This window comes from Lingula anatina, chromosome 2 (assembly GCF_051362555.1).
Source record: "Lingula anatina isolate TDL-2025a chromosome 2, LinAna3.0, whole genome shotgun sequence".
Taxonomy (NCBI): Eukaryota; Metazoa; Brachiopoda; class Lingulata; order Lingulida; family Lingulidae; genus Lingula; species Lingula anatina.
Window position 1 is genome coordinate 14704296 of NC_141768.1, and position 23293 is coordinate 14727588.

At 33.8% G+C, this 23293-nt stretch overlaps 2 protein-coding genes across 5 annotated transcripts; one reads left to right on the forward strand and one right to left on the reverse strand.

Annotated features, from left to right (window-relative positions):
- On the forward strand, positions 1-5012 carry LOC106152994 (uS5 assembly chaperone PDCD2-like). Of its 3 annotated transcripts, none has more exons than XM_087007332.1 (5): positions 1-154; positions 445-638; positions 954-1240; positions 1717-1830; positions 1994-5012. In XM_087007332.1, the coding sequence occupies exons 3-5, from the start codon at positions 956-958 to the stop codon at positions 2156-2158; spliced, it is 564 nt and encodes a 187-aa protein (XP_086863458.1). In that variant the 5' UTR covers positions 1-154; positions 445-638; positions 954-955; the 3' UTR covers positions 2159-5012. The 3 variants fall into 3 exon arrangements, with proteins under 3 accessions (XP_086863458.1, XP_013382201.2, XP_086863457.1); XM_087007331.1 differs by having other exon boundaries at positions 38-154; positions 436-638; XM_013526747.2 differs by having other exon boundaries at positions 32-638.
- Positions 5013-5793: 781 nt separating this feature from the next.
- Positions 5794-22857, reverse strand: LOC106153002 (RNA helicase aquarius). Of its 2 annotated transcripts, none has more exons than XM_087007327.1 (40): positions 22730-22857; positions 22329-22421; positions 21742-21801; positions 21075-21115; positions 20781-20816; positions 20339-20384; positions 19997-20071; positions 19528-19659; positions 19110-19178; positions 18592-18769; positions 18272-18450; positions 17754-17867; positions 17215-17321; positions 16809-16911; positions 16440-16560; positions 15687-15779; positions 15436-15563; positions 15157-15256; positions 14781-14948; positions 14343-14449; positions 13740-13909; positions 13159-13290; positions 12867-12995; positions 12430-12499; positions 12113-12223; positions 11379-11488; positions 10937-11072; positions 10535-10588; positions 10099-10254; positions 9740-9877; positions 9512-9583; positions 9128-9315; positions 8721-8892; positions 8332-8502; positions 8029-8114; positions 7712-7823; positions 7374-7436; positions 7099-7212; positions 6729-6895; positions 5794-6281 (listed from the first exon to the last, which is right to left on the reverse strand). In XM_087007327.1, exons 2-40 carry the CDS (start codon positions 22419-22421, stop codon positions 6194-6196), a joined length of 4389 nt encoding a protein of 1462 aa, XP_086863453.1. In that variant the 5' UTR covers positions 22730-22857; the 3' UTR covers positions 5794-6193. The 2 variants fall into 2 exon arrangements, with proteins under 2 accessions (XP_086863453.1, XP_086863454.1); XM_087007328.1 differs by having other exon boundaries at positions 22781-22818.
- Between the last annotated feature and the right edge of the window lie 436 nt (positions 22858-23293).

Here is a 23293-nt window from a genome sequence, read left to right on the forward strand (position 1 = left end):
TCTGAAGGTAGAAGAATATCCCAAGATAAGCTTGTGCTGTATCGGTGGCTATCACATTTCACACATCGCACGTTGTTTCCGTAAAAAATTAGTGATTTGATCTTTCCAACTCATTTCCATGGCAAGACCAGCAGAATTAGGCTTTGTAGAAAAGGTCAGTGACTGGAAATTATTAAGCCACTTCTTCCCTAGTAAAGTTGGCGGAAAGCCGGCTTGGTTGAATCTTAATCCGATACCAAAACCAGAAGATATTTCTTGTGTAAACTGTAAAAATGTTTGCACATTTTTTTTACAAGTGTACGCTCCGAACTCTTCAAAGAATTCATGTTTTCACAGAACGCTGTTTGTTTTTGTTTGTCGTAATCCCGATTGCTGCAGAATCAATTCTAATAGTGGCTTTATAGTAATGAGATCTCAGTTGCCTAAAATGAACAGTTTCTACAGTGACGAACCCCCAGATGAGGACCATTTTGACGAAAAAGCAGATTATCCACGTGCCAGTAAATACCAAACGTTGTGTTCGGTTTGTAACTGCTCTGCCTCAAAATTCTGTGCCAGATGCCACAGTCAGGCATACTGTTCAAAGGAGCACCAAGTTGTGGACTGGAAGAATGGACACAAACTCTACTGTGGAAAAGGTAATTCATGGAAGTGTTGGGAAAAAACATGTCAAATATATAGTAATTACATCTTCATGTTTTCAGCCACCTTACATGTTCGGACGTGATCTAGATTCATTGCAAAACTGAATATGTGTTCAATTGCTAAATAAAAAGAATGTGGTAAATGAAATCTGACCGTCAGGTACGTTAACATTCTTCAGAGAAAACTTGAAAGATACATGTATATTCTTCAGAATATTGTTTGGAAGTTTAGAATGCTTAATTTAGAATGATTACAGACTGAATGATTTTCTTGATATGATACATCTATAAGTTAGTTTTATTTCTCAGATATGCCAGAAAAAGAAAAACAGACTGCACCCTCTAAAGTATGTTTCCCAGAGTTTGAACTGCTCATAGAATCAGAAGAATTCTCAGACAGTGACAAGGAGGACGAAAAATCTGAAGAGGCAAAATTAGAGGAATACAGACATTATATGGAAAGCAACCAAGAGGCAATGTCTCATTATGATAGCAAAAGTGCTGCTAAGGATTTGGAAAAAATGGCAGGACAGGAGAGTGAAGATTACAAACAGTTCATGAAGTTCAAGATGAGAATTCAGCAGGAGCCAGACCAGGTACTACATTTGACTCTGTGGCACACCAAACACATTTAAACTCAATCCATTGTTAAATTGAGATAGTCGGGTCATGAATATAAAATGTATTCATCTACGTAACCTTAGTTTGATTATGTATCTTAGCTCTGGTAAACAGGAAGTAGGGTGAGATAACATGTATCATCTTAATAATACTGTACTTTTCTTACACTTAGATCAATGTCCAGTCAAAGTCCTTCATGTGGCATCACATCCTTACAAATTAACACTTCCCTAATTTTGATTAACTAAGCCCCAACAGTTTGTGATTTGTCAAGTGTTATTATAGAAACACAATGTTTTGCATCATTGTAATGGCTGATAGGGTAAAGGAAGTCCAGAAAGATTTAGAAGACAGTTGAACATATAATTAAGACAATATCTTGCCTGTAAAATGTCTTATGTAGACTTGCTGAATTACACATCACTGTTTACTGGAAGTCTCAATTTTTCAGGTGCTGCGCTATGATAGAGGAGGGTCACCTCTTTGGGTGTCAGTTCACAATGTACCAGAACCCAGTGATATCCCTAATTGCAGCTGTGGAAAACCAAGGCAGTTCGAATTTCAGGTAGGATAGGACTTACAATGATACCTTTGGTTTACTAAGAAATCATGCTGTGTATGAAGTACCTTTGATTCAAATTTTTTAATGTGTGGGCTTCCATCTAGTTTGGCTGTCTGTAGAAAAATGTACACTCACTTGAGAAAGCTAGTCAACTTTTATTTTCTAGATCCTGCCCCAGTTGCTGAACCACCTTGGAGCAGACACTGTGGACAGTAGCTTGGATTGGGGAACTCTGGCCGTTTACACATGTTCCGACAGTTGTGACTCTGAACTGGCTTATAAACCCGAATTTCTATGGAAGCAAGACTTTGTGGAAGATCAAAGCACCTAAATTATGTTATCAGCCATTCATATCAAGTTATTTACTGAAACTAAAACTGTGGTCTTATTTTAATCCAAACTTTCATTTGAAGCAAGTCTGCAAACCATATTAGTTACATGTTGTCAGCAATTCTCTTCGATTTGTTTCTCTTGGGTGGAACAAAAAATAAAAAAGGAGGAAAACCCTCTTCTTCCCCAAGAATTTTCCCATTCTTGATCCTTTCATGCAAAACCCAGCAGCTTTTTAAAGCCACAAGAAGGAAGAAATCAACCAAAATAAAGGATCCCGTCCCTGGATTATATAGTTGTGCTGTTTCAAACTCAGAAATGCTGAAATGCTCAACTGTAACTTTATCAATGTTGTGACTTGAAAAAGAAGGCATGGATGACTGTGGGAACAAGACAAACATTGTTGAAATTGCTGTTTAAGTTCAGGCTAGTTAATATATCTTAAAACCCTTACTAGTCAAAGATCATAACTACATTGCAAATTCTAATATTTATTTACAGTAAATATAATTCTGTATTTTTAAAGATTTCTGTTATAGGCCATCATGTGAATAATATGTCAACTGAATATTGACATAAAATTTCTTTTTATGTACAGACACAGATGTGTCTGTACATATAGCCATCATCTGCGTCTGTCGCCGCCGTCGCTGTCGTCGCCGTCGTCGCCGTCGCCGTGCACTTTTACCGATAACACGATAAGTGGAAAACCATTTTGCCTTTTGATTTGAAACTTGCAGAACTGATGAATATTCATAATACGCAGGTCAAGTTCGAAAATCAGCATGATCGGGTCACTCTTAGGGAATTTATGCTGTTTTTTCACTTTTTTCAACATATATGCAGCACCGATAACATGATAAGTGGAAAACCATTGTACCTTTTGACTTGAAACTTACAGAACTGATGAATATTCATAATATGCAGGTCAAGTTCGAAAATCGGCATGATTGGGCCATTTTTAGGGAATTTATGCTGTTTTTTTCACTTTTTCAGCATATATGCAGCACCGATAACACAGTAAGTGGAAAACCATTTTACCTTTTGGCTTGAAACTTACAGAACTGATGAAAATTCTTAATACGCAGGTCAAGTTCGAAAATCAGCATGATTGGGCCATTTTTTGGGGAATTTATGCTGTTTTTTCACTTTTCAATATAAATGCAACACTGATAACACAATATAAGAAAAACGGATTGGCCAATTGGCATTATATTCACAGGAGTGGTCAATCTTACTAAAATGCAGGTTGAGTTCGAAAATCAGCATAATCGGGCCATTATTTTAGAAGTTATACTGTTTTTTTCACATTTCCTCAGATTCAATTATTAGGCATGTTAACAGTCTCATTATTGAACTAATTAGATGCGTAAAAGTGTTTGTTTGATATTTCCTGCATCTTTACAACATTGTTAGTTGATTATGTAAAAAAACATGGTAAACTTGTTATCATGTATTGTGTAATAAAGTGTCAAAAATGGAAATAAACTCATATCATTGCAGTTTGTCAGATTCAATCATCCACTATGTTCAGAATCTCAGAATGGAGGAAATTGGACATTTAACACTGTTCTATTGATACTTTTCCCATCTCATCAATTTTCTTAGTTGGTCATATAAAAATGGCAGTAAAATGTTTATTTTGTTTTATGTTAAAAAAGTGTTAAAAATGGAAATAGACCCATTTCAGGACAGTGCTGTCTTGTTTACATTTTGGCATTTTCAAGATGTGACTTTGAAGTTCCATGGGCCTGAAGACCTTTGCTTGTCATGTTTTCTGAATGTCCATGTTACTAATATTTTATTAATAACATTTGATGGTTATTATGCTGTTAAACATTATGTAACGTTGCATCAAAATTTGAAGAAACCCCTATTTAGGGCACTGCTCCAATGATGACCATTTAAGGGAAAACATGTCACTTGCTGTTCTCAAACTTACAAGAAAGAAACATGGGTCTAACATACAGCCTCAGTAGGCAATGCAGTCTGTTTGGTAAATTTTTCTGGCAATTTAACAGTTTTTTGTGAAAATTTAATTTTTCACTTATTGACATTTTCAAGGTGCGACTTAGAACCTCCACGGGCTTGAAGACCCTTGCTAGTCACGTTTTCTGAAAATCCATGACACGTATATTTTATCATTTAAAATTGATGGTCATTATGCTGTTAAGCATTATGTAATGTTGCATCAAAATAGAAGAAAACACAATATTTGGTGCTGCTGCCATGATGACCATTATGGGAAAACGGTGTTACTTATTACTGTCAAACTTTCAAAAAAGAAACACAGGACTAAAATGCAGCCCGAGTTGGAAAAGCAGTCTAATTGGCTTCTTTTTCTGGAAGTTATACACTTAGTGAAATATTCATTATCTTTTTGGCATATTCATTGTGGGACTCAGAGCTCCCATGGACATGAAGCCTAATGGTAATCAAATTTTCTACATGTCCATGCTATTTATAGTCAATAATCAAAAATTGGTGATAATTATTCTATAATTTATTATGTAATGTTACATCAAAATTGACAATAATCTTTTTGCACTGCTACTGCAAACATTATGAAAAGAAAACTGTGTTACTTATTATTATATTTAACTTATAAGTACGATTTTTAGGATTGGCATGCAGTTCAAATTAGAAAGCCAGGTCAATTGGGTCATCATTTTTATTAAATTTATGCATTTTTTGTGAAATTTTCATTTTTCTCATTCTGGCACTTTCTAATTGAAAACTTGAACTCTGATGGGCCTGGAGCCTTATGCTTTTACTTTCATCAGCGTTACCTGTTGTGCATAATTAAAATTTTATGTTGACTGTGCAGTTAAACATAATGTATTATTGCATCAGAATTGGGCAGTCTCCTGTTTTTGTGCATTATTGTTTTCTGCTTTTCTTAAGGTGTGACTTATGGGCCTGAAGACCTTTGATAGACAAATTTGTGTGGTCAGTCTGTTAATTCCCCTTGGGTATTCACAAGGCTAATTTCAGTGCTATAAACTCATTTACCTAATTAAGTAGCCATTAATTGAAATTTCATAAAGCACACTTGTTGATATTTCCCTGTTAAGCTCTCTGCTAGATGACATAGTGTCCATAATAAGGAAGCAGTGAATAACAGCTTCATTAGAATTATATTTTTGTTGTTTCTATTTAATTTTTTCTCCAACACTGGCATTTTTAAGATGTGATTTTTAACTCCCATCCACCTGAGGCTGTGCACATTTTCAGTATTTCCACATAAGCAGCTGTATTGGTATTTATGTCTTTAAACACGATGTAATATTATTTTATGCACTGTCATCATTTTTCATATATAGGGACTTTCATCATGTGAATTTTAACTCTCATGGTCCTGACATTGTAATCTTATTGAAAGGGTGGATTAAGACCATCTTCTGGGTCTCCTAGAAGACAGTCAGATTTTACAGTTTATATTAACGGGTTTCTGTTGGAAGACTATCAAAATGGAGGATGGATCAACAAAGATACTTTGGAATACTGTCAGAAAATATCTCTGAATCTGCTCCTGTTATTGACCATGTTACCTGTTGTGCATGATTAAAAATCAGTGTTGACTGACTGTGCTATTATAAGCATTTATTATTGCATCAAAATTGACATAATGACCTATTTTGCATCTTTTTTTTCTGTTTTTTGTCTGTACATTTGACAGCTTTGCTGCCTTGTTATAATTTTTCATTGCTGAGTGATTTCAACAGTGTCAATCTTTTCTTTCTTTTTTTGCTTTACAAAAATTACTCTTAGACTAAAAGAACTAATTTTCCTTCATAATTGTAAAGTTAGAACAGTTCAAAATCATAAAAGCAAAGAGATAGTAAGCAAACCATGTCACTGATGTAAATGATTAACCCACCAGTCTATAGTACAATTAACTACATTTTATTGTCAAAGTTCAAACTCCAATCACTTTCTATGATGTGATTTATACAAAGGCAATGGTTTTGTCTTTCTCATATGACTCCTTTCAGCTACAGGAATAGCAGGTGCTTGTTAAGAAATGACAGGCCATTCACTCTTGTTTTGCACGTTTAGCTTCAACTGGTGTTACTGGCTCCTCCATCTCTCTTTTTACTCCAACAGGTGTCTCTTCTTGATTGCTGCAATGTAAATGTTGCACTCAAAAGGCTTAAAAGAAATATAAGAAATATACAGTGTCAGGCTTAGAGAAAAATGAATACACCTGGCAAATTCTGGATGTTGTAAGAAATAGGAGACTGTTGGAGCAAAAACTTATTCACACTGAACGCATGTTTGGGTAAGTCATTGTGGTGTAAAAATAATGCTCTCTTACATCAATTTCCTTATATGTGCAACCCCCCCTAGCATTTCTCAACCCTTTGAATTTTACAGAATTTCACAATGTGCAATATTTTCAGCAAATAACTTTGCTTTACTTAAAAAACTTATAAATGTAAGTAAGCTTTCAATACTGTTCTAAAGAATGTTTTGCCATAGACAATTATTTTGACCTTGGAAATTAAAATTTTTTCCAGTTACAAGAGGATTAGTTTTCAAGTAATTGCTGATAAACTTTGATAAATTACCCTTCATCCTCACTGTCACTATCACTGCCTGCACCTGGGTGCTCTTCCATTACAGTTTTATCTTCTTTAACTGGCTCCACTGGTTTTTGTGATGGGCTTTCTGGAGGAGCCAAATTTTGCTGCTGCTTTGGTGGTGGTCTTCTAAGCTCTGCGGGTCTTTGGTACATCTGCATTAAAAAATACAAATAATATCAAATAGCAAAAGAAACAAAAAATTTAATTTAAAAAAGATTAATTATAAAAATAACTAAATCAATAAATTGCTGTAAGGGGTGAATGTACAAAAAAACTTTATAATGTAGAGAAGTTATCAACGAAAGGACAAAAATGGACCCCCTCTGCAATTTTCTGAACCCAGAAAAATATTTACCCCTCTTTGCTGCATGATCACCTCCACTTTAGTACGGTAGAATTCATAAACAAAGTTGGCCATGTGAGGCATGTCATCTAACACAACTGGTGGTTCTTGTGGAGGAGCATTGACCTATGAAACAAAAAGATTGGAGAAATGAGCTAAAAGTTCTTTTTACTTTTGAAAAGAAACTGGTCATTAAATAAATGATACTTTACTGATGTTTTTGCATATTAGTGAGATTAACAATTTTAGGTGTCTTTTAAGAATTAATTTCCGTATTAACAACTCACTGGTCTAGCAGGTGGATAAACTTCATGTGGTGCAAGATGCAGCTTCACTGGTCTTGCAGTCAACTAAAAAAGATTGAAACCATACAATCCACTCTGTCACATACTGAAAAGGTGACACCCATAAAAATTGTGATATGACAAATTTTCTTATTTTACTAATTATTTTATGAATTAAAATTCATAAAACTGGTCACAAAATTGTGCCAAAAAAACTGAAGAACCTTAAATTCACAGACAAATTTTTGAGTAATTTGATTTTTATTGTCCACAGATAGGAAATACCAATTGACTTTCCACTAAAGCAAGCTTTAATTAACACACTGTAAATTCACCCTCACCTGATTAAAAGCTGGAGTGAGCTCAAAGCAATTCTGAAACAGGGACGTCCTAGCAAAGATGTAAAGCCCTAGCCTGGCCCTGGACATGGCTACCACCAGTCGCCTGACATCTCTGTAAGACAACAGCAGTAATGTTAGAGAAACTGGCGCTAGTAAAAGACATACACAACCTCAATTGGTGTGAAAATGTGGGCTTGGGTGTGCTTATGGAAAGTTAGCTCCAAGGTTACATGATTAAAAATAAGATTAATTTAAGAACCAAAGGCCATAAAGATTATGCTTTCAATAATTACTGTAGTACTAAATCACAGACAAACCTGAAATATCCTACAGCATTAGTCCTAACCAGTGACAACAAGATGTAGTCATTCTGCTGACCCTGATATCTGTCCACTGTGGTCACCTGGGGAGATTAAAAAAAACTTCTATTTTACTGACCTGAATGATAAAATAGCTGCGTCTATTTAGTGTTTTTGTTGTCAAAGAGTGGTTTGAATGTCATTCCATTTAACACTATCAAAATTTGACTGTTGATTTTCAATTTAGTATACATAAGAGAGCCCAGAGTAATGATCCTGAATTACACTAGTTGAATGTTATTGCCAATAAAATGTTTCTACCTTAAAAGGTCTCCCAATAAGTGGGTTGTTACCACATCTCTGAGCTATGACGTCTCTGATCAGATTCTTCTGTCCATTGTATGTGGTTAAAATTGAGATCTTCTGTGCTGGATAGCCTAGTAGACGCATGTACATGAACACAGCCACAACATATTCAGCCTCAGCCAAATTCTGAAGAGGAAAATGAGAAAATAATTGCAATGATTTATGTCTTCTATTACTATACTACATAAAAATAAGTGTGGTGCATTTTGGACTTAAATAACAACTTGTCTTGTTTAACATTTGTCCATTTTTTCTTGGACATACTTCCTTTGGATGGTACATCTTTTTAACAATCTTTATTTCCATATACTTGAGCATAGCCTCACTTCCATATTGGAACTAACCTGATAGAAATATGGTGTTGGTTCAGACTCTCCAACTCCATTGAAATCTCCAACATCAATGAGTTGGAAGTCGAAGAAAAATCCAGGATTTGCTGTCCTAAACTCTGGCCATAAGCTGACATGAGACAGGTTGCCCAGTTTTTTGTACCTCCAGTTGTAAAGGTTACAGAGGCTGCAATAAAATAGCATTTTTTTCAGTGTGAAACATTAAAAATTTGTTTCAAATATTTGCATAAAATACACAGATGGGAGGTTTAGTGTATTCCTTTTATTTCTTTACCACCAAAAGAACATATGCAGCCTGCATTTACCTTCTCCATGTCACAATCAATATTAAATCATAGTTTGATGTTGTCAAACTTTTAAGAGAGCTCTTTCATAAATGTGTAATAACAACATTATAATACCTAGGTCTTGCTCTCCCTTGTGCATCCAAGTCAACAGTGGGCACACCAAGACGCACAAATCTGGTGAACAGCGACTGCTCCATGTTTGAGTATTTTTGGAATGCCATGTTCTTGATAACTGGAGGCAGCTGATGGTGATCACCTATCATTATCCAGCGCTTTAGACGGTTCAAGTTGTCACGAGGATTCTGAAAAAAAAGTTGTGTATATTAGATTTATACACGTACATTATATCAAATTAAATACATAACATCATTCTTTGGATAAATACTGCTTTTACTGTAAATATTCACAAAAATTGTGTATTTTAATCAATTATACTCCCATCCACACTTTTAAAAATATGGAGTCACCTTATGGAAACTGTATAAGTCAATTACATACCTGTAGTAATAATGGAATAAATGTCTCAATTTCAAGAATTTGTGCACTTTCCTCCATCAAGATGTTGTCATACTGAAAATACGGATAAAGAAACATAGGAAAGGAATTCTTAAAATTGAGTTAGTGCCTGTTAAGTTTCACATTTTTAATGCTGTCTTTCCTTAATTTTTAAACAATCCTGTCCTAATTTTGGTGACATTATCAGTTCAGCCTCCATATATTACATACCTCAAAACCAAGATCCACCAAATCTCTCCTCTTGAGTGCTGCATGTGTACAAGTCATAGCTATGATCTTGGCCTCCTTAACCAGTAGGTACTTGGACCTATCTGAGCCACTTCTGAGAAGTTCAAATGCACGGAATTCCTAAAACAGGAGAAATTAAATGTTTTACTGTTGATACTTTACTTAAATCTATGAAATGCAAAACAAAAATTTCTCAACTTCTGACAAATTCTATGTTAATGTTAGAAGTCAGGAGTGCAATAACCAGAGAGTATATCTGATTTAAAGCCAAACACAAATCTTCCAGCTTCTCCTTCAAAAAAAGTTTTAACAGAACAAACCAATGCATCACTGCTGCATACCTCTAACTGTGTAAATATCCTCTTGACATGCCTAAAGCAACCCTCTGCAATATCCAAGTCCTCTGCATAGGACTGCCCCTTGAACACAGGCTGTGGAGCATTCTCAAAGAATTTGGTGAAGGGAAACAGCTCAGCTATCTTCTCTACTGCTTCTGCCTATTGTTAGAAATAAAAACAATGCTCTCACATGTTGAACCTATTTTTCTATTTCATGTAGCCCATGGCTAAAAGCTTTTATGCTGCTTCTGACAACTTTAAATGCTACATGTGAATGCAACAAAAGAGATTTTGAAATAAACTTTTATTGACAATTTTTTAAAGTGATCAAACAGTAAATCAACTTTATTGTGAATATGGCATGTAACCTCAAAACTTCTCCATATTTTTCACAACTATCTTAATCCATGAAATATCACTATCAGGCAGTAGTCCTTACCTGGCCTGGTTTCACTTTTACCTTGCTCAAAAATTCTTCCCATCTGGCCAAAACCTGGTGATACAAAGAACCATTTTGATAAGCATATAATATCCTACAGGATGAGCAATAATGTTCAGAAACAATATGACAAAAACATGAAGGCAGATTATTTATAAATCGAATCAAAATATTTTCAGTAATGATTATCCTTTGCAGCATCACATTAATAATGCTGGATAAGCTACATATTTGTAGAATGCTTTTTAATAATATGATGTTCTTCTTCATACTGGAATGATTTGAAATGATTTCATCTCAATTTCCAGCCTTGTTCGTGCTGTACAATGACAGTTCATCCACCATTTCTGAATGGCCTCTATAATGTATACAGTATCCAATTCGAGTTAGTTTCATGTATACCTGGTATAAGTAAAAGTAACTGGCAGTCTCACAAGTGTAGGCTACATCTCCTGGTACTCCTAAGCTTTCTTGGAGTCTTCCAACCTCTTCCAGTAGCTCCAAACGCTGGGCGAGCACATAATTCACTCTTCCATATCTGGGCAAGTAGTACATAAATACAATACAGATTATATCTACATTACATATTTGAACAACAAGTACAATAGAGACAACTATGTCTACATAAACTTGCTTATCCGTCAGTCCCATAAAGTATTCTATGATTTTCTGATAGCAGACACTAAATAAAAACCAAAACCAAGTTTTCTTTTTTAGGCAAATTATAGCACTGGTTTTATCAAGAATCTTCTCACCAAGAGTTGTCAAAATCTGCTGTAAATTTTGTGCACAGGCAAATGAAATGAAGTGGTGATTTAACATCAATATTTCGATATTAAGGTACCTGCTGAAATCTTTCTCTGTCTCCAGTGCCTCTTCACCATGTCCCATACGCAGCAGATGGCGTTCATCTACATCCAGTGCCATAATCTTTTCAAACAGCTGGTTCAATGCCTGGGAACAAAGAAATAATTTCATGCAGTGAACATTAAAAAATACTGTCATATACTTTTAAAGACTGGTTCAATGCCAGTAAGCAGGTAATAATTATATCATTTATATTACATCATTATAACATTTACATTACATCATTATATCATTTACTGGGGTAGCGCTAACACTCGCCAATTTAGCCATATGCTAAAACTGACTTAAATTGGCTAGTCATTTGGATAACAAATTGACAAAAGTGTGGTTATTTGACTAAGTGTAAAAAAATTGCTAGCGCTACCCCAGATTTATATTACATCATCAGAATAAGATTTACACCAGAAAATAGCTATCAGCCAGTGCCTAGAATGACTATTTCTGGGGCATGGTTAATAATACAGCAGTGTTTTAAATTATGCTGTTAAATGATCAAAAACTATAATCAAAAGATGTATTCTGCAGTCTAGGACAAAGTGTGTGATGTCATTTCATTGTGTGAGTAAGCAAGTGACTTTCAGATAGCTTTCAAAAAGAATGTATGAATCTATATAGTGGAATCTTTATGTATCAAGTTTTCACACACCATTTATCAGTTAAAACTTCATCAAAAGAACCTTTATTTTGTGATATTTAAAATATTATCATTACCTGATTGGAATGTGTGACAATGAGAGTTCTTTGATTAGGGAAGTTATGATACAGATTGGAAATTATCTGCACAGCAACATCCGTCTTTCCTGTACCTGGAGGACCCACGACCTAAAATAAAGGAAAGTTTAAACATTTTTTAAAACAAAAATAAAACATATTCTATATAATGTTTTCAAATGTGATTATTATATACCATTTAAGAATTAAATCTATGATAAAGATATAATATTAAATAATATAAACTAAATTAACTCAATATGAGACAAAATTTGACTAACTGAATTAATCTCCAGTAACACATAATAGTTCCTTACCATGGTCAGTCCAGGCTGCATCCCAGCTTTGATAGCCTCCACCTGTGTGGGAGTAAACTGGATGGCATTTCTGTCAAAAACAATAAGCAATAATTATATCAGCCAGTTTTTACACATATACTCTATACCTATATCCTCCATAACCTTATGGCTATAATGTGGGTACTTGAATAAATGATTCCTGACAAAAACAAACTATCCTCCTTTTGGTCCAGCAGACATTAGAAAAGTGTAAATGCAACACAATATTACACTGAGTTCTTTTTAGCATTCATGCTTATGTACGTGCTAATAAAAATATATGGCTAATTTCAGTGTAAAAACACAATTAAGTATACAAAGAAAATATGAAAAAAATTATGTAATTAATAAATCTATAAACACTCAACTTAAAATTATATGCAAAGTGTACACTTCTCTTGTTTGAGAACATTTACCTCTTAGGCTGACTATAAGGGTAAGGACCTCTGTTGGGAATAACATGGGGTTCAACCAGTATTGTATTCTCTGGAACCTCCTCCTCTTCGTCTGCTTTCTTCTTTCCAGAGTTAGATGGGAAGGTTAGTCTAAAATACACATTTACGGACATGTCAACTCGGCTTGATGTAGATTAAACACTCAATACTTAAACCATGTACAAATGAGTCAAGCAATGTAACACTGTTACTGTACATATTTATATATGTTTCTGTGCCAATAACAATCAAATTACATATAAAATAATAATACCTGAAAGGAGGCACAAGTTTGGCTGGATCTGTCACCTTAGGCTTTAAAGTCCAGCCAGGGAAACATGACACCAAGTGGTCATAGTTCAGAAAAGTATCATTCCAGTCCAAACTGCTGATAAAATTTGGCATCCTGAAAAAGGATTATGTAGTATGGAGATCAGAGTATTTTTGTTATGCAAACCAATATCCATTTGTCTTTTGCTTCACACTAAAAAATAAAATAAATTTTGAAAAGGGGGTATGCAATCAACAAAATATTTTTGCAATACCTTAAAACTGTTTGTTGCTCAAACAAGATGTTATGAAATATGAAGAAAATAAATCATACTTTATCACAAGGCACATTTAAGCATAGATTACTAAGTATGCTGTAAATTCTAGATGAGGAGTTAAAAACTGTAGCAAAACAATTGACAGAACTGAACAGAAACTAAGTTTATTGAAATCCTGATAAACATTCACATACACAAATGCACACATACTGACATACAAACTGTGCAATCAGTATCCATGTAAACAGGCAATATGTGTATATGCATGTGTAGATAAGTAAATATATTTTATTCAATATTCCCTCACTTTGAGTAATGTGCTGCACCAGGGTCCCCATAGCCCAGAATAATGTCGTGTAGCCAGTCAGGTACCACACACTGGGTGTTCATCAGGTCTCTTATAGTTTCCAGAACAGCTTTGAAATTATTCTCCTTTGGTCTCCTCCTCATCATGATGTTAAAGGTCTCATAAACATCCTGTGAAATAAAGGAAAGAAATATATATATGTACATGTGATTCATATAATTCCACTGGTATATGCATATACAACTCTGTCTCAGCCACTAATGTTTATCAATCTGTATGTTGCCCATGTCTTAATGAAAGAAGTGATTTGGAAATAAATGTGGTTTGGCATAGGGATGTTGTTTGCAACAGTACTTTAGACACTGCCTCAAGAAATATGTTACTTACTCACCAATTTTAAACAACCATCATTCCAAATAATTTTTTTCCTATTCAAGTAACACATTTCTTCTAAAAATCATTTATAACATAAATCTATATCACTATTCAGAATTTTGAAATTGAAGTCTTAAGTAATTACATTCAAAACTTTACATTTTGGGAAATATAACTGATATAATTAAAATGTAGATATTAAGTGAGAAATTGCTGTAATATCCTTACCTCTTTGCCTTCCACAGTTTCTGCCATATCTGTCTGGTACTGGTTAGGGTCCAGCCACACTCTGTATGTCCTGGTGTCTCCTGGCAAGTCGGGCTTTGGTTCTGGACCTAAAATAACAAGGGATTGTACTTCACAATAACACTGCAATATAAACAATGGCAAACGCAGGTATAGTTGAAATGGAGTTACACAGAGAAACATCATAATACAACCAAGCTATATTGCTTAAGCAAAACACACACACACACACACACACACACACACACACACACACACAGTCTGGTCACATAAAACTGCTGATAAAAATTTCAAATTAAAACGTTCTCATCTTCATTCAGGCCAAATCACTCATTACTTAATGTAATGTGCACCTATACACTACCATCCACTTTTGTAATCACATTACACAGCAGCAGTTTCAACATATACTCTACTTACCCTCCTCAATTACTTTTCCATCTACATCCAGCAAGCCCTCAATTTCACATCCTCTGACATAGGTTAGTCCAACTTGTGGTATAAAGGGCTCTTTGTGGTTGTATCTCTTCCCATAGCCATGCAGAGGACGTACTGTCACCAGGAATGCCACATCATGTTTTCGCAGATCTGCAATTAGAATTAATGCATTAGACTAGAGCTTATTTTAAAAACGGTGTGTTACCACATCCAATGAAACTTACTGAGCAATATTTAAGGGAAAATCAGTCTTGTTGTTTCCAAAAACAGCAGGTTCTTAAGAAAAAAGTAATAGGAAAATCAATTAATAGACTGGACATAATGGACAGAACAGAGGCAGAGACTGAGATTTCCTTACTTTCCCATTCATTTTTGATTTCTGGTCTGACACTCAGATGCAGAGTGATGTCTGCCCTAACCCTGGCCGGGTGGTTCTCTCCCAGATTGGGCTTAGCAACCTGTTACCAAATAATGCAGTCATAAGTTATAGATTCACAAATGGTCATTAACTTTAACAAGAAAGCAGTATCTTGTACGTTTTTCAGTTGTGAAAGCAAAGGCTCGAAATCATTTGCATTATTTAATTAATGAAACAACCAATAATGCAAAGACAATCAATACGGCATTAAATTCTTACCTCTACCACACTGAAGGAGACAATGGGCTGAGCCATTCTAGCCCAGCCATTGAATAAAGTAGTGACATCTTCTGCCTTCCAGGGCTGCATCTTGCTCACAGACTCTTCCACATCCTGACGTATCTCATCTGAAAAAAAACATCAGTCATCTTGAGAAATGAACCAAATTTAAATGACGAAACACACACATTTACATCATCTATCTTAATTGATAACAAATAATTATCCAATCTGAAAGAAATGCCACTTACATGTTGATTCCAGTCGGAAAAGGTGGAAATTTCTCAACAAGTAGTCATGTAAGGTGAGAAATTGTAGGTTTAGTTTGGGGAGGGCTAAACAACCTGTAAAACAAAATACATCAAATTAAGATTACACTGGAGGGTGATTGGACCAAAATCGTTGAGATTCAACAAATGAAATCATAAGTTAGTTTTTAATATTATGGCATTTTACCACCCTGAGCTTCAGAGATAACTTGACACTAAATCCAGACCAATCAAAGATAAGGCTGAATATCAGGGACTTGCCGTAACCTGTGGGCAGCACGCAAAATACATTAACCCTCAGTAGATAACGATGCAGGGCCTCAAACTGCTCTGGTTTCAATTCCGATATACTCATATTTTGCAAAGAATCAAGAGATAACTTAACATTATTTTACGTAGTCACTCGTAGGAGACGCCATGCTTTCTTTGTGTACGGTTATGCACTCGGAACTACTCGGATGTCTCCGCACTCAACAATAACTTTGTTGTTAGTATGGAGCTTGCGGAATCAGCCGAGGATTGCCGATTGACGGTCAACCAATCAGTGTTTTCACCAAACTTTGGTGAAAATTATTGAAGCTTGGATTTGATTGGCTTATATAAACTAGGTCAAACTATTTTCGTCAGAGGTAACTTGACACGATAAAGATAGGCTATTGTGAAGAGGTTAGTGTCAAGTTATCTCTGAAGCTCAGGGTGCATTTTACTGAAACTGTACAAAATTTCAATCCTCACCTTCTCCAGAAAAATATGCAGTGGGGACAACATTTTCATCCCATATAACTTCTTCTGTGGGATACAAAGGCATGTCATTCAATGCCTCTAGTTGAGACTGTCTTCTCATATTTCTTGACACCTAATTAAATAAAAAAAAACTTGTAAAAATAGGACATGCTTTAACTGACAGAATAATTATCGATAGTTTTTTTCATTAATTCGGTGTCTTGACTGTTGATGTTTACTAGGCTTTTAAATTTTCAGGAATAATTAGGTGTGTAGTCTAGGCAACTTCATTGTCAAACTTTGGCAGCCTCTGAAGCAGATTGTAGGCATTCTTCTAAAATAATATTTTTAATCAGTTCAAAAGTTCTATTTCTTACTTACCAAGATTTCTAAGAGAAACTCAGAGTTATATGCATTTCCTTTGTTCTCTTCTGGAGGTTCAACTAAATTGAGATATGAAGCAATCTTCTGGAGATCAAGATTGCTGTAAACCAAACAGATATTAAATAGCAAGTGCCATTACACACAGAAGACATTGCACAGGTGGTAAAGTCACAAAATACATCAAAACAATGTTTGAATTAGTTGAATGTCCTTAAGGAACACACAATTTTGATAATCAAATAAAATAGCATACACAAATATTACAGATGGATAACTAATAACTCAAATAAATATCAAATAATCTAAAAAGTTATTCACAAACATGAGGCATTTTAACGCTCTGAAAAGAAAATTAGACATTTAAATAAGTTAGGGCATAATTTCCCACTCAGGTTTTTTTTACCTAAGTTCCCCAAAGTGCTTCAGCAGAGTTTCTCTTGTATCTACACTTCCAACATTGCTTACAGCAAATTTCCTCAGATCCTCTGGGTAATACTTAAATGCTGCTCTCTGCAAATAAATATTTCTATATTACTCATAACTCTTTCAATAGGCCAGACTAACTAACAATGATCAAATACCAGTATACACCAAACAGGTATTAACTTTTCACATAATAAAATATAGTAGATACTGAAAATGACCTTTCACTCGACTATTTTAATTATATTTTTAATTTTTCTACTTTGTTTAACGTCGAAAACAATTTACAATTCTATACTATCTACAACTTTATTTTTCACTTGAATTCAAAATGTATCTAAAAATCTGTCTTGTTTTCTAAAATGAGGAAAAATTATCATGCAAGCGAAAAATTTCCTTTAAGATAAATACAAATGATTATCACGATAATCTCTGACAGAAAAGTGGAATTTCTGTATGAAAATCAAAACTATCTGCAATTTTGCCTAATTTCTCAACAAAAAATAATAAATTATATACCTGCAGATCAAGGAACTTGTTGTAATGATTGTTTGTCATCTCTAAATCTGTCAGAGCTTCCCCTGTGTAATCATTTATTTGAAAGTCTGTGTAGAATTTCAACATGTCCAGCAACTGGAAAATAATGTCATGTGTCTCAATAAGCAACATGCAATTCTGAGCTCTAAATACTTTCGCATTATTAAAATCTATGACTTTTTATACACTGTCAAATTCTTCCAAACTATAGCAGTAATGACAATTTAAATTGCTATTTTTAAGATTGTAATTAATATAATTGTAAAGACTGCTGAGTGAATGTATCTGTCTAAAAGACCAGTAGTGCACCACATGGTCTCCTGGCGAGGAAAATGTTCTTGTTTACATTTTATAGTAAATGTAAAACTGACCTTCCTTCTTAAAACAAGTTGTAACTGAGCTGAAGTTAGGATCAAAAAGAGATGACAAAATTGCAGTTACATCAAAAGACTTATAACAAATCAAATGACTTACACTGAAAGCAAGTACTCATCACTCACTTGAGAAAATAATTTTCCTTCCTCCCTCTTTCCAAGCTTTGCGAGTGTACACCTTACAATAAAGTGATGGTCATCAAGGAGCACATTGAAAAACCTGCGAGTTGGCAGCAGAGATTCCAAACCAATAAGTAACTCCAGAAACCTCTCACAGTACATCACTTTGTCCCTTGACAAGTCACCTGGAAAATTTTCCACAATAATTGAAATTTTCATCTCAGACATCTCAGTATAATGGCTAATTAATAATAATAAAAATAATAATAATAATAATAATAATAATAATAATAAATTAAGGTTTTTAGCTACTATAAAGAACTTACCTGTTTCCGGTATAGATTCTAAGATTGTGTAGAACTTGTGTATCAGACGGGACAGGAAACATCTTTCATTTGTAGCCTTTTCTAGAGCAGCTGCATCTAGTTTAGCATCTTTTTTTTGTATGACTTTCCAAAATTTCTTCATCTTTGGAAACTTTTTGAAAATCTCATCTCTGCGTCCCTATGAGAGTGATGACATTTTTTTGCTCTTATTTGATCATATACACCCATATGTACAAGTAGGATAGACCGCTTACACAAAGACCAAAAACCCATATCTTAAAGAATACATTAAAAAACACAGAAATAAGCTCAAGCTCATTCAGTATTTTCACACTGTGTAAACAGCATAACAAAAACAATTATTATTTATAGTATGTGACAATTGTTAGCAAAATATCACAAACAGATAAAAGGCCTTTAATAGAAATGATTGAAGTTCTTTTTCAGCTAAATAACCAAAACTAAAATGAGGTTTGTTAACGTTTCATACACAAAAAAAATTGCTGATAGTTACTTACAGGCAGGATGCTGGCCCACATAGTGAGTGAGACGATACTCTGAAATTGCTCTCGTATTAGGTCAACTTCCTAAAAAATATCAATCAGTATTGAAATCAATAAACATGCTTTTAACTGTTTACTGTAATAAAGAATTTATGCTACACCACTATACACGAGAATAAATCTTTTTTTCATGAGTAATGACTATATTAAATTAGAATTTTCCACACTCAAATTTCTTCTTTCATTAAAAAAGGTGATTAAATGGCAAAAAATTAAGAAAGAAACAAATAAAAAAAAATCAATATATATATATATATATATATATATATATATATATATATATATATATATATATATATATATATATATATAAAATTCACTGCTGCTGCCAAACTATTTTCATGCTGTGTGCAGGTGGACATTAATTACTCACCACACTGTTAAAGCAGTGATTCAGGAACACCAAGAGAACCGTTTGTTCTCTAAGCGTAAGATCATCTGCCAGAGATGTTGCCATGACCCGACTGAAGAAACCTCCAAATTTATCTGGAAACTTCTGAAATGCCTTGAAAAATAACAGCAGAATACATAAAGAACATGCCAGCAACAACTTTTTCTATTTCTGGGGAAATCTTAAAAAAGAAAAAACTCATAAAATATAATCCTACAACAATAACAGACATTTTTTGACAATGAATAGGTTAAAAAACTCTTTTCAAGCATCAACATTCGTCACAAATAAAAAAGTGACGAACCCTTCAGACAAAATCAATTTTTCAATAAAGTGCCACAATCTAAAAAGAAAAAAAGAAAAAAATATTTATTTCAGCTGAATTACATTTATCCTTAATCTACAATGCTCACATCCAAAATAAAAAAATAATTAACAGATGTTTATTTACCTCCCAGGCTGGGACTCTTTCCCTGAATTTTTCATTCACCATGACACAAATGGTCAAAATGTGAGCACGGCTTGCCTAAAATGAAAATAAATTACAACATTTATGTCAAATTGAATACTATGCCAAGCACAGTCAAAGACCTACACTAAAATTAAATTTACTCCATTTCACAACCATCCCATTTTTCAATTTCCTTTCCTGCTTGCATAATTTTTGTTTATATCAAATAATTCCTTATTATCACATCAGGTACAATAGAAAGTGTACATTTTCAGGATCATGGCAAAACTGTGCAACATGCATTCAATTATTGGGTGAACCAAAATAAATGAACAGAAATACCTTGTCTTCAGTGAAATTTGGCCAAAGATAGTTTTCCAAATATTGACTGAAAATACAATTAAACAAAAACTTAATTTTATGCAATCATAACATATTTATTAAAACTTTGGCTATGTAGGGAATAACTAACAATAACAGCATTGCCTAACAACGATGTTTGGAAATGGTCAATTTATTTTCACAAAGTATTTTCTAATAAGTGCTGATGTTCAATATTAAATAATGGTACTTACTCATAATATTAAATAAAAATGACATTTCCAAACAATATTTCCAAAAACAATGATCGATCTAATACCCAGTTCAGGAGATTAAGAAGTTCCAAATTGAATTCATGTAAAAAATGATTTTTTTGAGAGAAACTGAAAAATGATAACCCTCAAAAATGGAATAAATGAGGCATTTAAAAACTTATGAAATATAAAGATATATAAATAAATACCTGAATTCCAACATCATAGTCCTTCTCATGGCAAACCTGCAAAAAAGTTCAGACATTAAAGAAGTGTAAAAAGATGACACCTAAATACAATTTTATTTGACTGGGTTGCCATCATACATTATATTCCTGGATTCAATTTCTTTCATATGAGCACATGTGGCTTTGCTTTCTTTAAAAATATGATCGAAAATAAATACACTTTCTCAAGAATGCCTATACATTATGCATTAAACAATGACAAGCAATCTGTATTATTTAATGTTTTTTTTCAATATGTTCAAATTGAAAACTTACTTTGTTCCAAGAATCTCCTTCTGATAAATGTCATCTATTATCTGTAAAAAAAAATTATCAGTTATGTCAAATCCACTGTTTACACCAACTTGTGGAAAAAAATAATTCAACAAATTTCTGCCATATTCCAGATATGCTGAAACTGCTGGTGCTACAATTTATAACTGATAAAATTTCAGACTCGTAGAAAATAATGTTTAGTTGGTCTTAGTGACTGGCAAAAATTGTAAAAGCCAACATTTTGATTTTGAATTTAGCCATTCTTTGTGACAGGCAATTTTTATAATGAATGTCCAACTGCTTTGAAAAGTTTTCAACACGTATGTTATGTAATCTCAAACTGGCAACTTATCTGTAGTGGTTTGGTGTAAAACAACGGACAGCAGAAAATACCATACCCACCACATTACTTTATATATAATCTTTGTGATCTATATTATATATACAGCAGCTGGGCTATATCCTCCACAGAGAGGTGAGGACATCTACACCCAGTTTGTATCAGGGCCAAAAATGATTAGGCATCCAATGTAAACCGCACTGAGATGCAAATGGAGTGCAGTATACAAGAGCTTAACTTTACTTTCACCTTTTTTTATCAACAATTACACATATATTTAATGCAAATTCGAATGACAACAAATCTTTAACAAGTAAGGTGATTTACCTTAGGATTAAAAGGCAATCTTGTGGCTCCTCTTTGTGGAGACCAATACTGGTTGGCCAACTAAAATATCACAAAATAAATTAATGTATCATACATGACAATATTAAACATATGCTTTACATAAAGAAAAATTATGCACAAAATTCTTAGCTAGATCAGTTCAACATATAAATAAAACATTACAAAAATTTTGGTAGTGGAGAGGGGCATATAAATTATCCTCACATAATCTTAAATATTCTCTGTAATTTATATCAAAAATTGTCATTTCCAGAAATTCGGTAGAGGAGGGGATAACATTTAACATGAAACAGGCTTTTTTTTTGTTTACTAATGTAAGACTTTTCTTTTTTAACTAAAAATTATGCCTCTAGCTTATGTCAACATGCATGCGTACTAGCAATCACTTTCCAACACATTCTTCACAATAGCAGTCATCTGAAGATAACCCTTAGAATGGTGAAAATGAACATAAAACACAAGTGCACTCAATTTAATTCAAATGATTTTTTATCAACAACTAATAAATCTTTAATTATTGTAAACACAATGTTGGTTAGTCAACTAAAGTAAGTGTACTTCTTTACCTGTGTTATTATATCAGATTGTATTTGCTCAACTGTAGGAGCTGGACCTTTGGCCTTCTTTTCCCCAGGCCCTCCTTGCAAATGAGGGTCCATCTGAAATACATCATTCTTTTGTATTAGAGGTAAACTATCATGAGATTTTCCCAGAAAACAAACTTTAAAACCTCTTTCCTGCCACTGGACATAATTCTTATCAAGGAAAATTTAAAAAGCCTAAGCCTTGGTTAACCACTTTTTTCAAACTCACACCACAGTAACACTTAGTCTAACTGTCCAGAACAGGCTACAGTATTTGGCAGAGCCTAAGGAGGTGATGTTTAGTTAAAGTGCAAAAAGGCAAAATCCTTGAAACAAAGGTAATAAATGACCTCTAATCGAGCACTTAAAATGAGTGTACTTACGACTGCTCAGAGTATAGGACAGTTTCTATATAAGCTGTGAACAATTATTACCTCCACATTACAACAAATTTAGAGCGTGATTCCGCGAAGTGGTTTACCGGAAACTGTATCATTCCATATAAAACCAGACTTTTTTGAAATACCGTGGTTTTATAGCGCACAAACATAATGTTTATAGCTCATGAAATATCCCAAATTATATAAAATACTAATCTTTATTGCTCTTCTGTATGTATATTATTTAATAGGTTTACATGAAATAAACGGCAGATTAAATTAACTGTTGTTTAATGCAGAAATGCACTTTCCATTCTTGCAGAATGCTGTGATCAACCCAAGATGAGCCACGTGGGATTTTCAACATTTAACAAAGAAGTCAGACGATGAGTTTTCAGTATTAGTGAAGTTAATTAAAGTTTCGTCTAGTAACTGTAACCAAGTAGTTGATTAACCTTTTAAAAAGGGATCGAACACTAATGAAGGAGTACCTTTTCTTAACATTACATTAAAGGATTTATATCCTGTTTTCCAGGGGCCGTAGCGATGGTCCGAAGGTTCAGTGTC

What these genes read in the sequence shown, in the direction of transcription:
- LOC106152994 (XM_013526747.2), top strand. Translation starts at nt 119, where the DNA reads ATGGCAAGACCAGCAGAATTAGGCTTTGTAGAAAAGGTCAGTGACTGG. An exon ending in CAAACTCTACTGTGGAAAAG is followed by an intron (nt 639 to 953) that starts GTAATTCATGGA and finishes TTTATTTCTCAG; the next exon opens with ATATGCCAGAAAAAGAAAAA. An exon ending in CAAGGCAGTTCGAATTTCAG is followed by an intron (nt 1,831 to 1,993) that starts GTAGGATAGGAC and finishes TTTATTTTCTAG; the next exon opens with ATCCTGCCCCAGTTGCTGAA.
- LOC106153002 (XM_087007327.1), bottom strand. Translation starts at nt 22,421, where the DNA reads ATGGACCCTCATTTGCAAGGAGGGCCTGGGGAAAAGAAGGCCAAAGGT. An exon ending in AGAATCTATACCGGAAACAG is followed by an intron (nt 18,451 to 18,591) that starts GTAAGTTCTTTA and finishes AAAATTTTCCAG; the next exon opens with GTGACTTGTCAAGGGACAAA. An exon ending in TGATCATGCAGCAAAGAGGG is followed by an intron (nt 6,896 to 7,098) that starts GTAAATATTTTT and finishes TTTTTAATGCAG; the next exon opens with ATGTACCAAAGACCCGCAGA.